The sequence below is a fragment of the Fringilla coelebs genome, assembly GCF_963513975.1.
Source record: "Fringilla coelebs genome assembly, chromosome: 17".
NCBI lineage: Eukaryota > Metazoa > Chordata > Aves > Passeriformes > Fringillidae > Fringilla > Fringilla coelebs.
This window is the reverse complement of record NC_140043.1, coordinates 12324974-12342078: the sequence shown is the minus strand read 5'-3', so window position 1 is coordinate 12342078 and position 17105 is coordinate 12324974. Positions and strand designations below refer to the sequence as shown.

The following is a 17105-nucleotide window of genomic DNA, read 5'->3' as shown; positions in this document are numbered from 1 at the left end:
GGTAGGAACCGGCCACCTCCTCTGAGTGCTGAGCACCCCACAGCATTTTCCACACGGCAGTGAAGGAGCCCATGCTGGTCCTGTAGAGGCCCAGAGCACAGTGCCTGGAGCTGGCACACACCTCATCCATCCCCACAGAGCCTCCTGCCCCAACAGCCAGCACTGATAAATAAAGGGACTCAGGTTCCCCATTCCACCAGAAATTTAGTTCTCTAATTAAGCACCAGAGGAAATGGGTCTGGTCTCATCTCCAACCCTCTCAGAGCAGCACTCGCACTCAAGGCCAACCCCTCAGTGCACAGAACAATGAACAGGAGCCAAGCTGAGCTTGTCCTTCCACACCCGCCCGTGTGCTGCTGCCCAGCTCTGGCAAACACCAGCTCAGGACCAGTGGCCCCACCCTCGGCTGGGAGGGGCCTCTGCCTGAGGCTCCAGATTCAGAATTAAACCCAACACTGCTGTTCAAAATCACCTTTTGCAGCTCAGACAAATCCAAACCAAGAATCCGTGGGTTTCCAGAACAATTTATTTCTCTACGTCAGGCCCTCGGAGAGCAGTAGTGTATATGTTGTGATAAACTGACACTGAGAAGATTTAACAATTTCTTCATTTAATAAGTGATTTTCACTACATGATATTGTACACTGTCATCTGTTCAAAAAAGATCAACAGTTTTTAAAAAACAAGATTCTGTGAGAGATTTATATAAACCGGTGATCAAGATCAACACCTCTGGTTGGCTTATCAAGCGAGTTTCTAGGTTTCTTTGTAGAACAAAGTCTTTATGCTGAAATGCACAAACCCCTTCCAGCAGATCCAGAGCCATTTCCATCACCCCTAGAGCCATTTGTGTCACTGCCCCGGGACTGCTGTCTCAGCACTGGGATCTGCTCGACTGAACACACGGAAACTGTACAAAAACGTGTTCACTTTGAGCATGGACAAGCCTCTCTGTTTGCCATTTCCAGCCAGCACTTCCTTTTCTCTCCGACAGGAAGGCGTGGATGGGAAGCCCGGCTAACTCGGCAGGGGGGTTGTGTACAAACGGGTTTCTAAGCGAACTTTGGCTTCAGGAAGGAGACACAAACACTTAAAATAATGGCTTTGTCATTTGAAGTGTACAGAGAGGGATGTGTGTCTGAATTAAATATACATCCTACCAGTGGTGCTGGCAAGGTTGAAGGTTATTCCTAATGTCGACAGCAATAAAACTAACGTGTACATGACAAGACATTAAAAGAAAAGCAATCCCTTTAAAACAAAATTGAACATAAAAAAAGTTCACAGTGGTTTGTATAAACAGTATGTAATCGCTGACAGGAACAATCTCTACTCTCACAGCACACGAGTGCCCTCTTCAGATCCTAAAGAACAAGATTTACACTATTCATGGCATGGTCCCGCCAGCCCCGCGGTTACCTGGCTGGTGGGGAGATGCTGTGGAGTGTGCAGCTGGAACAACGACACAGGGGGACTTTCAAACTCTTTTCCTGGGAGGGAGGAAAGTCTTTCATTCGCTGTTACAACCAGCAAATGCCATTCATCAAATGGAAAGGAAAACCACAAACACATTATCTATTTTGAGCAAGCTGAACAGCACACATGATAAGTTTAAAAATGGAGGTTATAGACTATGATACAAGTCCCAACAAGGCAGTGCCAAAGTGACTATTTCTTGGCTTGTTTTGTGATCATACCCCTGGGAGGTGTTACAGGTCTGCTGGAATTGGGCTTCTTCTTCTCTGCAGGTTTCAAGATCTGAAAAGACAGAAAGATAACTTAGAAAAAAGTTTTAGTTGTCTTCCAGTCCAACAGTAATTCACTGGTAAAGGCACTACATGGCTCTGGACAAGTCTCAATTCTCAATGTGCCAGGAAATAAATGTGCTTCCTGCTCTGAGCTAGGCCAGGCCTTGGGATCAGCTGCTCCAGAGCCCACAGCAGTGGGAGCAGCTGACAGCCAACTGCTTTGCCTGGGTGATTTAATTCCAGGATAAAACAGTTGCCCTACACACACCAGCACAGGGTTACCACCTTTTTGAAGATATGAGCAAAAACACTGCCCTGCCTACATGTGACAGCTGTAAAGATCTACTTGAAACAAGTCTGACTGTTATTTAACAGTAAAATGTTGATTCAAAATAGCACAAATTTATTGTGTGACCTCACTAAAGAGAAGGGAAGATCTTCAGATACTGTACCTGGAAAGAGCACATTAGTGTTTCATCCACGCTCATCATGGCACCCGCGTTATCAAATTCTCCACAGTAATTTGGGGCAGAAAAGAGAGTTACCAACTGTCTTTTTGCAAAAAACTCATATCCATCTTCAACCACCTTTAGAGACAAAAGCAGAGGTGTTACTCTGGGCACCTTCCTCCTGACAAGGTAGAAAGCAACTTTTCCAGAGGCAGCAACTGAAAACCTGGCTATGTTTAATGAGCATGAGTTTCAAACTTTTATATTAAAAACAGGAGCATCACAAGAACTAGCTCAGCAACAGAGTCCATTAACATAGAGAAAACCCTCGTTTAAGAGAATCAGAGTTTCTATGAAAATGTTAATTATAAGGGCTGTTAAACACTGGGACACATTCAGAGAACCTCACACATATTTACAACTTAGCTGGACAAGACCCTCAGCACCTTGGGCTGACACAGGCCTGGCCTGGACCAGGTGACCACCTCAGGTCCCCAAACCTAAATTATTCTATGGTTTAATGAAATGAAACAAAATGAAAATACCTGATGAGCTCTACATATGAGATCCAAATCATGTTTATGGAGAAACTTAGCAACCACTTCAGCACCAAAAGTGAAGGACACTCCTCTGTCATTTTCACCCCAGCCCAAGACATCCTTGTCAGGGTCAGACCACAGCAGATCACACAGGAGGCCTTGGTCTGGTACATCCGTGGGGCGCATGATTCGTCTGATCTGCTCCATTGACTGCAGGTCTGGCGACAAACCTGTTCACAGGGAAGACACAGGCAGGCCCCAGCTTAGTCCAGCTTTGCTCTGCAGCACTGACATTCATCCAGGACAAAAATAACTTGGATTCAAAGTGATTCACCACTACCATTTTACGTAGCTCAGTGGCGACATTCACTGACGTTTTTTAAATCCAGCATTTGCTCTAAAGTGTTTGGTACAGAAGTCACTTTGTAGGAGATTTACTGGAAGCAAGATAAAGCAAGGCCATTTCCACATTTTACAGGATTACAATAATCTCACTAATATTTTGCAAGTGTCTGATAGAAGAGCTGTTAAATAAAAGAGGCATGAACACCAGGAATCACAGGGAATGCTCACTGTGATGATCAGTGAGATGAAATAAAATATCAAACCAATCTCATACCATTTTTCACTGATGTGAGTCCCTGGGCAACTGTAATGACTTGCAAGTGATAAAATATTAAAGGTGCAATCTGTACTTTATGACCAGAAAAAGCTGCATCATGTGGCATAAATCAACTTCTCCAAATTAAACCCATCAGGTCATACAGGGCTTGGAGCAACCTGACCTAGTGACAGCAGTCCCTGCCCATGGGAATTCTGACTGATCCCCAAGGGTGCCTTCCAACCCAAACCTCTCTGATTCTGTGAAACAGATGTTTTTGGGACAGACATCAAACTCCTGGTCCTCTAAGTTTAAAAAACCCCTACAAGGGCTCTCTACTCCAAAGGAGAGGCTAATAAAGGTGCCTTTGGTGGAAAAGGAAGAGCAGTTCGTGTCTGAACCAGCTCCATGATTCACAACACCGACACTCATTGAGCCCAACCCTTCCTCATACATGAGCCAAGGCAGAGAAAAATCCCTAAGTTTTGAAGCTTCAGCAATGTAAACATGTCAATGAAACTGCCATGACTGAGTTTTCCAGTTCCTCAAACATCACCTAAGGAACTGCTACTCACCCCCGTGACAGCAGAATATTTTCTCATCCACGATAGCTGCAATTGGTAAACAGTTAAAACAGTCTGTGAAGGTTTTCCACAGCTTAATATTGTATCTTCTCTTACCTAGAAGAAATTGGGGAGAAAATCCCAGTCAAGGTGCTTTTCTAACACAAACACAACCAACCTAAGATGCCTGAACTTTACTGAGACTTGCAAAAAGTCAGCATTAGAGCCTATACATAATTAATATTTTCTGACTTATTTAATTGTTTAAATGGCAAAGGTCTCTCAGCGTGGCACAGATTCAAGGACACCATAAGCCTGTTCAACAGTTGGCAATCAGGCTCTCTAGTCCCAGCTCTGCTTTGGCAAATTATCCCTTGGAGAATTTGATCTATTGCAGAAAATTTTGCCATTTGCCATTTCTTTCAGGGAAAGACAGCAATTCTTGAAAAGCAGATTTTCTTTAAAATTGTGCTCTACCACTTAAACTCACTTTCGGCAAATAAACAGGACTGAAAAATGAAACAGGACTGAAAAACAAAACTGCCACAGTTTTATGAATTTCAAAGGGACTCTCCCAGATATGAACCCTGAACATATTTGTGATATATGACTAAGCCTGTGATTAATCTCTGAGGAGACAACTCTGAAATACCACACATCTTTGTTTCCTCACAGGAGGAGAACAAGACATGGAGCGCACATCTTGTCATCATCTGCAAGCCAAGTGTGTCCCACCACACAAGTTCCAACATGCTTCAGTGCACAATTAATTTAATATCAGCTCTACATTATCTGGATTAAATCACATCCTTTGAAATGAGAACATTGGCTCCTACTTCACAGCAAAATTACTTGTTGTGTTTGGGTAAGGTCTGCATACATCACATAATCTATACATGTCATCATGAGATGAATGAAACGGAGGTGAACCTCTGTAATGCACATCAAATTCAATTCTCCCATCTCTCATTAGATGCTCCTATGAGTTTTACCAGTGAGAATTGTTAGTTAACACAGCACCCAACAAATAAAATTACCCACTTGGTTGCTGCTTTGTAGTGAGAGGCTCATACTCCAAGAGGGCCAGGGGAAGGACAGACTCCCCTCTCTAAAACTGGCCAAGGACCCCTCTAAAGAGCACAGAGGGCATTTCAAGCTAGGAAGGAGCCATCTAACACTGCCACCCTGCTGTCCCCAGTAGAGGCACACATGCCTGGTACTTACATTCATCATAAAACCCATAAATTCTATTGATGCTGGCACACTCATGGTTCCCTCGGAGGAGGAAAAAATTCTCTGGGTACTTAATTTTGTAGGCCAATAGAAGACAAATTGTTTCTAAAGATTGTTTTCCTCTGTCAACATAATCACCAAGGAACAGGTAGTTGCTCTCTGGTGGAAAACCCCCATATTCAAAGAGTCGGAGCAAGTCATAGTATTGTCCATGGATGTCACCTGCAAGGAGATTCAGACATGACACTTAAGTGATCCTTCACTACATTCTTTGATTGATTCTAGAGAAAGAAAAAAATCAAAGATGCTTCAGAAAGAAAAAAATGTTGCAGTTGATACCACCCATAACATACTTAAAATGGCAGTTAATGTAGATAAAATATCATTTTGACATCTATGCAATGGTAGCTACACAAAAATATTTGTGTGTATAAAACAAAATCAAGATTCCAAGAAATCAACTGTGTTTACTGGAAACACCCAGTAATTCAAATTCTAGCAGGGAAACTGCATCAAGAATAAAATTGGTATTTCTGCCTTTGGTTGAAATCATGGGCTTGTTTCTGACAAGCAGAACACTAAATCATTATTTTAGACTACCAATATTATAAATATGGAATGAGCTGCTTCAAATAGAAATAAGTCCTCTGTTTTAGAGTTGGATAAAAAACTATTTGCTAGAAGCTTTCAAAATTGCATTTATTGAGGCTTTTATGTTGACATTCTTCATTCTTTCAGCATAAGTAGACATGTACATGTGTGCAAAATGAGCACTGCTGTATGCAATACGGTGAGACCAAACTGGAGAGTAATTCCAAGAAACAGTACAAAAATCTAAGCTTCCAGCAGGATTTTAAAATACTGTCAAAACATTGCTCAGCTTTGCATGGCAGCTCATTAAATATTGGGGTTCCTCATTGTTTCCCCTTGTTCAGTCATAACTGGGCCAAACATCATTTATTTGATAAGTTCTTTCAAAAACTTCATGTGAACCTCTCCCCCAACCTGGTAAAACTGGACCAGTTGCTTTTTGGGTTTGGATTATTTTGGTCCCAAATACAATCCCCACATGTTACCCCCTCTCCACTCCTCTGCCCTACATATCCAGCAGGGTTTTATTTTGCCTTTTGCTACAATTATTTATTCGTTTCACTGTTAGTAAGTGAAAGTAGCATCTGGCACTTGTTCTCTGCCTACGGTCTGCATTTACAGGACACCTCCCCTAAGATCAAACCAAAACTCACAGTACTCACCGCAGATTTTCAGTGGAGCTTCAAGTTCTAGTAGAATAGGCTGACTCAGGAAGATTTCTCTGGATTTCAAGCACAATCCTCTAATTTCATTCTCTTGAAGTTGAACGTTTTTGCCTGGTTTTGATCCTCGCACTGTTGAGAGTCAAAGTCAGTTATCAAAACCAGCAACATCGCTGGTGTTATTTTAAGAATCTGACTAAATGCCAGAGCATCACTGAATGAGAAGGTACCAGGGTAGGATTGGTGTGCTGGGGTGAAATGGCAGTGCCAGGAAAAGGGGAGTGTGTTCTGTTCCAGTCGTATGTTACTTTCATTTAACAGAATTCATGGCTCAACACTTCCCCCGTTAAAAATGTCACATTTTAAATAGCATCAGTTCAGTTCTATTCAGTTATAAACCCCATCTTGGACAATGTGACTATTTACATGTTATTTTTTAGAGAAGCAGTTATGTGCTAGTTCTCTGGAAGCTGTCTGAACTTGAGCAAAGGGTGTCTGCCACTCAGTCACCAACAAATGTGCAAGTTTCCCTCAATCAGCAAATCACCTCACCCAACCTAAACAAGACCACAGCATCAGTAAATCTTGCACTGCCCTGTTCTACACTGCAGCTGGAAAACAGGGAAGAAAAATACACACATGACTGGAAGGTAAGGACTATCGTTTTGGATCATGATGACAAAGCAGCTGCCACCATCACTGCTTTTGAGCAGGGTAAAAGACAAGCCAGTAGGAGACCAACCTCCCAGCCCCAAAGCATTTTCTGGTCCCAATTCCTGTCCTGCACACCCTTCCATCACTGCTTCAATCTCCCCCGCTGCAAAAATTCAAGACAGTTTGTTCCTTTACCATCCATTAAAGCTTTCCTTCCTGCTCTGGACAAGGACACCACCCTGACCTGAACAAGTTCCACACTCCTGCTTCTGTTGCCGAGAAATACAAAGGGCATTTCTATAGCAGCAGCACTGTAACTACAGCCCAAATTGCACAAAACAGCATTTATCAGGGTTAAGACTGGATTTAAAAAAATTATGAGTATGCCATTACTGGTGAAGCCTATATTTTTATTTGTTGTCAAAACCAGTGACAACATATAATAGTGATAAGGCTGAAGGGAAAAAAAAGAAGGAGTAAGAGCAGCAGTCATCTTCTACAACATAACCCACTGGTTCAGCCGCAGCAAAGCCAAACCACCAAGAACCCGAGTCTCAGACGGCGGAAACGCTCTGCCAACACCTCCACAAACAAAATCCCCCACTGCTAAGGCTGCCAGGCTAGGTGATTACTGTGAGCAACTCTATGGCATTGAGATTGGAGAATCTGTGCCCTCATCCAAAAAAGTCTTTCTCTTTAACTGCAAATAAAGCAAGCAACAAGCCTGAATCCTTTTAAACACAAGAACCTATGCAGTACTATCTTCCTGAAGCCCTGAATAACTTAGTAGCTAGCTACCACTTCAGTTTAATTCCTTTGCTACTGTTTCACCTCTGAGTGAGAAATCCGAAAGCTCCAGATGACTCAAATCTCTGCCATCCCTGCGCTGTATGGAGCCAAGTGAGAACTGCAGTGGGAAAGGCTGGGGGTGCTCGAGGCAAGTTTTAGGAACAGCAAGAACAAAAAACAGTTGTGTTCCAATTTCTCACTAGCACAGAAGCTCCTGACTTTTCCAAAGGCCTCTGATCAAGCACAGAAAACACTGCTCAGCGAGCGTGCACCTTACCTAGACCATGAATAAAATAACGGCCGTGTAACAGCCGTGAAATCCATGACACTGGGTGTGAGCTCTGCCAGCACTCATGGTGCTGCCGCCACAGCAATCCTCCCCTGACTGCCAGACCCCGGCAGGGTGGCACTGCCGGCCCTACAGAACCACTGGCAGTGCCCTAAACCCCACCACCTTTCCCCAAACAACCTCCAAAATAAAACTCCAGCTCAGATTAAAACGTGTGCTCACAGTGACATTACTGCAGGTCAAAAGCCATGCCTTTAACAGTGTTCTCTTTCAGGCTGTACCTGCTCCTCTGATCCTCACTGCCCACGTGTTATCACTCACCACTGACATTACATGCCAACACTGGAATTACCACTGCACTTCATGTCTTTCATTAAAATCTCAGAAGTAATGAAGCATGTAAATGGAAGTTAAATCTTTGTCACAGCAGTTTATCACGAATGAGGCTTTTCAGCCATGCAGTAATTTTTTCATCCATACAGTAATTTTCCAAAGACTCCTGAGCAACAAGCAAGTCACTCAAAATGCCAAATATCCAGAAGCAATAAACAACAGAAATGTTTAGAATTAAGTGATAAACTGGCTGAATTGTAAATATAAAACTGATGGTCACTTAATCGTAGATTTTACAATTCCCCCCCCCTTTTTTTTTTGTGATAATACAAAATATTTGCATGCAGTTTTCTATAAACCCAAAAAATTAATTTGCCATGATTTGGTCTTCTAAGAAATTGCTAAAACCAAACCCTGTACTTCACATCCATAAATTAAAAAGTACAAAATATTATAAAGACTATGCAATGCACTGAGTCACTAAAGCTCATGAATAAAGCATGTGCACTCATTTTTGTTAAGGCTAAATGAAGATCTGAACACTGTTTCAGACACAGGTTTTCTAGGTTTTTCCAATACATTTTTATTGAACTGGTATAATCCTCATACAGTTTTAGTCACCTGCCTGTAGAAAACCTTGACAAAATGAAATGATGCTTTGCTGCACTTCCCAAACTCCCTAGGACAGATGCCATGGATGAAAGAACAAGAAAATTTGGCACAGCTCTGTCTGCCAGTGTCATTTTCACTGCTTTGTCCAACCTGCACAGAGGAGACAAGTGTGTTAAATTTCCTAATGATATTAACCTGTATGTCCTGAAAAGCTAGGAAAACAAAAGTGGGTTTGGCTTCAGGAGAATCAAAAACGCAGAAGTGCATCTTGGTTTGAGGAATCCGTATTTTTAGTGCAAGCATTTTCTCAGACACAATGAAAGAGCTGGCACAGAAATGCAGGATATTCGGTCTTAATGACTTTTTAAAAGGTTTCTCTGGGTCTTCAAGCCACTTAGTCCTTCTAAGAAAGACTAAAATAGAACACTATGAAAAATATGTTGTGTTTACAGTTTGTTTCTCTGCTTTGGACCAAAACAAGGCAGCTTGTGGGGATCAGACAGTATAATACTAATTGACAGCTTGGTCATGAAGTCAAAAGAGCAGCTCGATAGTACTGTACAGGCACATTTGCCCTTTCAATGCATAAAAAATAACCTCTCAGAAATGACATCTTGGAACTGACAGTGGAACAAGCTAAAGATTAATCATTTGGTGAAAAAATTCAGCCCATTTCAAGTGGTATTTTATTTGTGCCTGAACACACTGGTGTAGCATTTCCAGACAGCAAAATATTCCCACCCTCTTTAGGCAGGGATGCTCCTGTTCTTAGAAATGATTTCTCTAGAGCCTGAATTTCAGTGTCCAGTCCAGGCAGTCTTCTAACAGCTCAAATCTTTCTTACCGTACAAACATGAGAAGTTGTGAAAAAATAAGCTCTCTGCTAGACGGAAATGACTACAGAAGAAAATCCTTCCCTGCAGCCCAGATCTTTGCAGAGGTACTGCTCTCAACACGGGGTTCACTATTAAAATTATCCTTGACTTCCAAGACGGGGAGAAACTGATGGAAACAAGAAGATACCAACTCTAAAATGAGTGTTATTATAAACAGAGCAGTATGACAGGTACCCAGCAGAGGGGGAAAAGAAGGTACAGGAAGAAAAGCAAGAACTTGAGGCACCCAGTCATGCAAACAGCAAGTACGAAGTGTAGCTGCAGCTGCCAGGAGTCAGAACACTGCCTGACATTGAGAATTTATTCTACATTTCCCTGGGAGGGATAAATGGGTCAGGAGCTGGGGGATCCAGAATGTACAACAGTCTGAGACCATATGCATGCAGAGTACAACAGACTCCCACATCCCAACCCACCCCCAGCATTTTCCAATCCTTGCTTTGGTGCCACACAGTCCTTTACGTCAGTCAAGGTTAATATGAAAGGGACAGATACTTAGAGAAGTAGTCAAAAATAGCAGGAAGTTCAAAAATGCCAGAAATTGCAGTGATCCAAACATCTCATTTCCATTCAGTATTACATTACAAGAAGCAGCTGAGATACTGTCAACTGAAGTGTGAGAATCAAGTTCTCCTACAGAAAGTGTTTTAAGAAAAATAGTCTATCTACAGGTCAGTTCATTTTTCTGGCTTATTAAACAAGTCTCTCAGTTTCACCACATTTTACGTTAAGATGTCTGCAATCATAGTGACATTTCCAAAAATACTGCAGGTTGGTTTTAATCTAGTTTTTAGCAGTTCCCAATGACAGTTTCACAGTCAGTTTTGCACCACAGGCACAAAGGGAATAAATAACTTGAAAGTGGTTGATGTAAAAAAGGTTTTACTTCACTGCAGGCATTACCAGCTTTGATCAGATCTCTTCAAATTCAAAACTGAAATGGAAAAGCATCTCCTCAGTGCACAAGGCCCTCAAAAGTTCTCATCTGCTTTCTAGTATGTCAAAAGTTCACAGCAGTGTTGTTATGAAATGGAAGATTCTGCACGACTACAAGTTTTTCATCTTGTAACGTATTTCCACACTGCAGACAGGTGAGGAGCAACAGGTACTCACACTGCTCACAAACAGAGGGGACAAATTCCTGCACTTCTCTGACCAGCAACAGGCACAGAATTTCACAGACTTATCTGAATCCATGGCATTGATAAGAATCTAATGCTGGTCTTTGGAATTAAGAGTTTCTATTTCCTACTCTTGGAAACTGCTGTACCACAGCAGGAAACAATTAACATCAAGCTACACAAACTAGGGAAAATTATATGGTCAAAAAGTGTTGCTTGTCCATGAGAAACTTCATCACAGCCTCCCAACTCATCCGTGAGTAAATGTGACATTTCAGATTAACATCTCTGAGAATCACTCTTACCCCAGTATTTGAAGCTAAAGGTCAAGCAACCCTGCGGACCCAATTAATGCTGTACTTAGCAGAAAGGTGAAAAAAAATTATAGGACTGTAACTGTGAGAAAAAAAATCTTCTCTGTGGTGAGCAAAATCTTATCTGTGCTCTTTAGCTCAACTATTTTTAATAAGTAGATGATAATCTTTCCCCATTTAAAGTAAATTAAGAGAGAATATCTCCTTGACATCTCTACAACAGGCTTTACTGGGAATAGAAATCTGTGGGTGTATAAACAGAAATGTTTAAGGATTCAAGAGTCTTTTTGCAGATTTTAGTGCACTAGCCAGAATTTCAGTTTTCAGAATGGCTACCACCATTGTAGCCTCGCGTGGCTTTATCCAAAGTAGCCTCCATTCATGATTCAATTTTCTCTTAAAGTGCCTGCAGAGGATGCAGCACAGGAGAGATCTGCAGAAACACATTTCTACTTGGGTCACTTGGGTATGTTGAAATTGTTGTTTTACCCATTATTTATTGTTACCATGGTAAGACTAATACACTTCAATCCTGTTTTCTAACTAGGGGACTGTGAGCTCCAAACCAGACCCTACTTATCTGCAAAGGCTGCCAGCACACGAGATGAAGGAAATGGATAAGGGGCTCAGGTTATAGGAAGCCCATCTGACATGACACAGAAAGGAAGCCACGCTCACGCTCAGGGAGTCTCGGGATTTGTCACTCATTCTTTACTGAGGCAAGCAGGAATTCTGCCATTTCCTGGAGCCCTTTCCAAGACCATACAGGTGCCACTGATTTTTTATCTTACAAGGAGTTTTTTAGCACCTTCTTGTCTGCTGGCATTTTTGACTCAGCACACACAGACGCAGCTGCTGTGTTAAGTACCCCCTGCTAGAAGGAGCAAAATTGGCTCTCATGTTTGACCCCTTTTATTCCTCAGGAAAGTGAATTAGTTCCATCAATATTTGAACTTTTATCCAATAGCAAGGATACTTAAAAACACTTCAGTACTCAGTGCAGGATACTGTTACTTACTACAGGTTGCAAGTCTCATTCTTGTGGATATTACAGTTACCAAAAGTCACAGTCAGACAAGCTGTACTCAGGAAATTGCTCCTCGCAGGACAAAACCCCCATCAGTAAATAAGGGAGAAAATACAAAGTCAATTACAGCAAAAAAAGTCAGTATTTTCAATGTTTTCCCTGAATGGCTTTCTAAGGTTGAGAACAATGCTACTGCAAAATGGTTTTTTGTGACATTTCAATCCAAATGGTTCTGTACTATAAACAATTGGAGCAAGGAAGACTCTTCAAGTATTTACCTTAGAATGAGAAGCTGAAGTATGTATTTCCAGGCCTTTTAAGGAACAGGCTAATAATTTCACCTAAATAGCCTAACGTGGGTGGGAGAACATCACTATTTGGGGGAAAAGTAGGAATAATGTCAGTTGAGCAGAGGAGTCAGGATAGAAAGCAACTAAAATCCCTCACAAATACATTATTAATACCCTCTATTAGGGACAAAAGCAAGAATAATTTATTATTCACCCTTCACTTTACCTCAACCATTAGACTCAATTCACTGCTTCTTCCAACAGGGCAATGCTAAGGCACATGATAAAACAAATACCTAACTGTACCTGCTCACTGATCTCCAGTATTTCATCAAGAATCTCCTTAGTACTGGGCTTTGCTACCTTTAGAAAGGGCTATGCCCCCTGCTCATACTCTTTAAATTTTAGTAGCAAAATCACCTAAAATTAACTGCTATAAAAATCTGTAAATATTTAAAGAGAGCTATAATGAAATACCAAATTGCTCTAAAATTACAGCTTGCACAAGGATTTGGGCAATTCATTTTGTGAGCTGATTATTAAAGAAGATTTTGCAGTGTTTTCATGCCTGAGTATGATTTTAATCTGTGTGCAGCCTTGTCTGAAGGGGTATTGACACAGAGCTCACGGGCACACCACACTTTGTGTAACTAACATTATGCACTTGTTCTACAAGAACTGCACTGAAAAACAATAATTTCATTGGTCTAAATCTCAAATGCAGTGTGTGCTGAAATGTAGCAATGTTTTAGGAAAATAAAAGTATAAAAATGACACTCGCAAAGGTCAGTCATTACTCTCTGTCTGGCAAAGACATTTAGAACAGACATTTAATAATCAACAAATAAAGCACTAGCATAGGTTACTAACACCAGTAATTGTTTTAAATATTGAAAGACAATCATTGCCTCAAGCAATCCAAAATCCCAGCTGCAGTATTAATAAAGGAAAAAAATTTAATTTCAGTTCTGGCAGCTGATGCAACCTCAGGTAACGTCTGTAATTGCATGAAGCACCTCTTAAAAGATGTCAGTAAACCTTCTGAAGCCTGATTTATGAACTCTTATCTGCTCCAACCATCTAATGCTGATATAAACTGAGCAAGAGCAGAACACATTGACACAGTACACCTTACTACTTTTTGAAACTTTAAATGGAGAAATCACTTGAATTTCTTTCTAGGAAAGGGCTAATCCATGCTTTTCAAAATTAAACTTTACACTTTAAAAATATCGTGTTAGTTACACTAAGGGAAATCAGTAAGAACTGTAACTAATGAGTGCAACTCAACTGAGCATGTATTAATATGTCACCAAACATATGACATACGAGACCTGACATTGACAAGTCGTATTACTGGATTTTCAGGAAAATCCTGGTCTAACTTTATGAAGGGAAGTCTTTAAATAATTGAAACCAGGGCGGTTTAAATTGGTAACAGGCAAAACCCAAACCGGATCAGAGGAAAAACCCCATTTACTTTTACTTATTCAATAATCCCATAATTCATCTACATGATTTTTTAACTCCAATTTTCTAGAGTAGAATTTCTGTTCCTCTGCCTGACCTTTTGCTATCCAAGCATTACAAAAGCAAAATCCTGTAAGAAGGAAAGTGTGTAAGAAAAGACATTTCTTCATCATTTTTCTCGGCAACATGTCAACTGACTTTGTGCCAAATGGAAAAAAGTTAAACCCCTGACCACGCTTTTCAAGAGTAAGTCCAGATGAGATGCCTGCCCTGACACACGTGAAGTGAGGCTGGATCAGGACAGCTTCCTTCTCTGCATAATTATGCTCCTCCTTGATGCCTGGAAGAGAATTTGTCACTGGCAACTTCTCAGTCGATTTTGCCCTAAAATCAGTCGATCCCAGACCAGTGCTGATGCCTGCAAGCGAAGGGACGATGCTGGAGACACCCCCTGCAACTTCCAGGTTTTCCTTTGATTTACAAAGTCCCAGGCAACTCTTTTCATCCCAAAGCACCAACAACAGCAGACAATAAGCCCTTTTTCAGACTGTCTGAAACACCAAACCCCAACCCTCTATTCACACCTAAAACCCCACCATATGTTACGAATTAAGAGCCAAAATCCTGTGGCAGCTTTAATGCAAGCAGCTAATCAAAGCTAAAGCCAGCATCCACTGAAACCCACGACAGTCTCCTCCCGACTTGCTGAAAAGCTGCCTCAATACTCTTTAAACACGCTGACTCTTATTTCCAGAGCCCCGCGACTACCCAGCCATGCGCTGATCCCATGTGTACGCGAGAAAGGCAAGAGAACACCCCAGGCTTTTTAAAAGCCCTTCCTACAAAATACTACTAAATTAAGCATCCCTTCATTCGAAAACGGGACTAGATTAAGCATCCCCTCAGAACTGCAGGGGAGGAGAAGGGGGCAGCCGGCTGCTCCCAGCATTGCACCGGGGGATCAAAAGGCAGAAACGCCTCGGAAACGCACACGGGCTGAGGGGAAAGTTGGGGCTGCGGGGCCGAGCCAGGCGGGGAGGAGGCGGCGGCGACCCCAAGCAGACAAAGCGCCTCTCGCCCCTCCATTTTAGTGCCCTCTCAGCCCCCGCCGGGCGGGCGGGACGCGGCGCATCGGCCCCGCCGCCCCCTCCCCCCAGCCGCGCCGTCCCCGACCCTCACCCTCCAGCAGCCGTTGGATGATGCTGTCGATGTTGAGCTTGTCTATATCCGCCATCGCCTCTCAGCGGCCGGGCGGAGCCCTCCCCGCCGCTCCGCTAGGGGCTTGGCCGGCCCGGCTCCGTTCCTCGTTCTGTCTCGTTTTTGCTCTTTCCTGCTCTGCGCCTTCCCTCGCTCCCTCTGCCCCCCCCCCCGCCCCCTCAGCACAGAGCCAGCTCTGAACAAAATGGCCGCCGTCCCCTCAGCGGGCTCGCCTGGCGCACGGATACTGCGAACGCGAGGCGGCCCGTCGGAAACCCTTTATAGGCCGGGCGGGAAGAGCGGGAGGGGTGATGCGGCTCCGCTTGCAGGATCCTACCGCTCCCGCGACGGGAAGTAGTGCGGCGGTGCCGCCTCCCGGTGTCGCGACAGTCGCAGAGCGGCGGAACCAGTGGTGGCGATCACAGAATCCCAGAATCCATTAGGTTGGAAAAGACCTCCGAAGTCGTCCAGTCCAGCCTATAACCGAACACCACTCTGCCGCCTAGACCGTGGCACCGAGTGCCACATTCAGCTGTTCCATGAGGGACAGGGGCTCCACCAGGTCCCTGTGCAGCCCGTTCCAATGTCTAATCGCCCTTTCTGTGGAGAAAGGTCTGTACCTTGCAGGGTTCCTACAGACTGGGGTCCGCAGGGAGCAGGAAGGGGCCACCTTGTCCCTCAGGTCATCCCTCCGCTGTGGCCATGGCCCCTGACACCCACATGAGAGGGAGATGGTGGCTTCAGGTGGGATTTTGGGGACACTTTAAGGCTGGGTAACCACAGCCCTCATGTCCTTCACCTCACACTGAGCCATCTCTGCCTCGCAGGTTGAGGCAAAGTGTCCTGAGCAGCTCCTCAGCTCCAGAGCACTTTCAGACACGTGGCTCTGCACCTGCAAATCCTTCAAGAAACAAACACACAGCACTTTCAAGTCCTTGCAGATGAAGGAATTAACCTCATCGTTCAAAAGCATCTCACTGTTTATTTCACACTTCTATTATTTTATTCTATATGTAGCTACAGCTTGGCTAGAAGCACTTAAATGAGGTTGTGCTCATAAACTTGGATGGTGTTTGTCCAGGAGCCGGGCTGTGCGAGCCTTTCCCACCCTTCAGTCTGCGCCTCGGGTTGAATGTTGTTTAATTGCTTTATTTACTCCTACTTTAATTTGCAGGGCTGGCTGTGTTGAGCTCCTTCCTCCTCCCCTCCCTTCCCTGGCTGGATTGCTCCCACTATCCTGCCGGATTCCTCCTGCCAGCAGTTATACAATCTCCATTGCAGCTCATTGCCGGAGCAGAGTTCGGATTCGTGCGGGCGATAAAGCAAAGGACTTGCAGGCTCAGCACACCTCAGGTCTGCGGGAGGAAGGAGATAAGAGGATGCAGAGTCTACCTGAAACAGGTTCCAACCCCTGGCAGGAGCAGCCTCAACGCTCCGCTTCCCCGAGCGAGCACTTATCGTATGGAGCACGCCCAAGCTGATATGCTAATCTTAGTCACGCTGGTGTAAACCCAAAGTAACCCCATGGAAAACAATAGAGTTACTTCAGATTTACTTCAACGTGACAGCCTTTGCAGATTTACATCTATTTTTGCGCTGCACCTTCTCGGGGAACGGCCCCCTCCGGCTCTTGCACCGAATGCTTTCTTTCTCTTTCAAAATCCTTCCTAATTCTGCAGGGCGAGTTGTTCTCTTGGACTTAGCTGAATTATTTAACAAGGCAAATT

At 43.4% G+C, this 17105-nt stretch overlaps 1 protein-coding gene across 1 annotated transcript; it reads right to left on the bottom strand.

The window, feature by feature from the left end:
- Positions 1 to 593: 593 nt before the first annotated feature.
- On the bottom strand, positions 594 to 15567 carry PPP1CC (protein phosphatase 1 catalytic subunit gamma). The gene is made up of 7 exons (XM_084217158.1): positions 15361 to 15567; positions 6387 to 6518; positions 5125 to 5355; positions 3913 to 4017; positions 2743 to 2966; positions 2201 to 2335; positions 594 to 1758 (listed from the first exon to the last, which is right to left on the bottom strand). The coding sequence occupies exons 1-7, from the start codon at positions 15413 to 15415 to the stop codon at positions 1669 to 1671; spliced, it is 972 nt and encodes a 323-aa protein (XP_084073284.1). The 5' UTR covers positions 15416 to 15567; the 3' UTR covers positions 594 to 1668.
- Positions 15568 to 17105: the final 1538 nt, after the last annotated feature.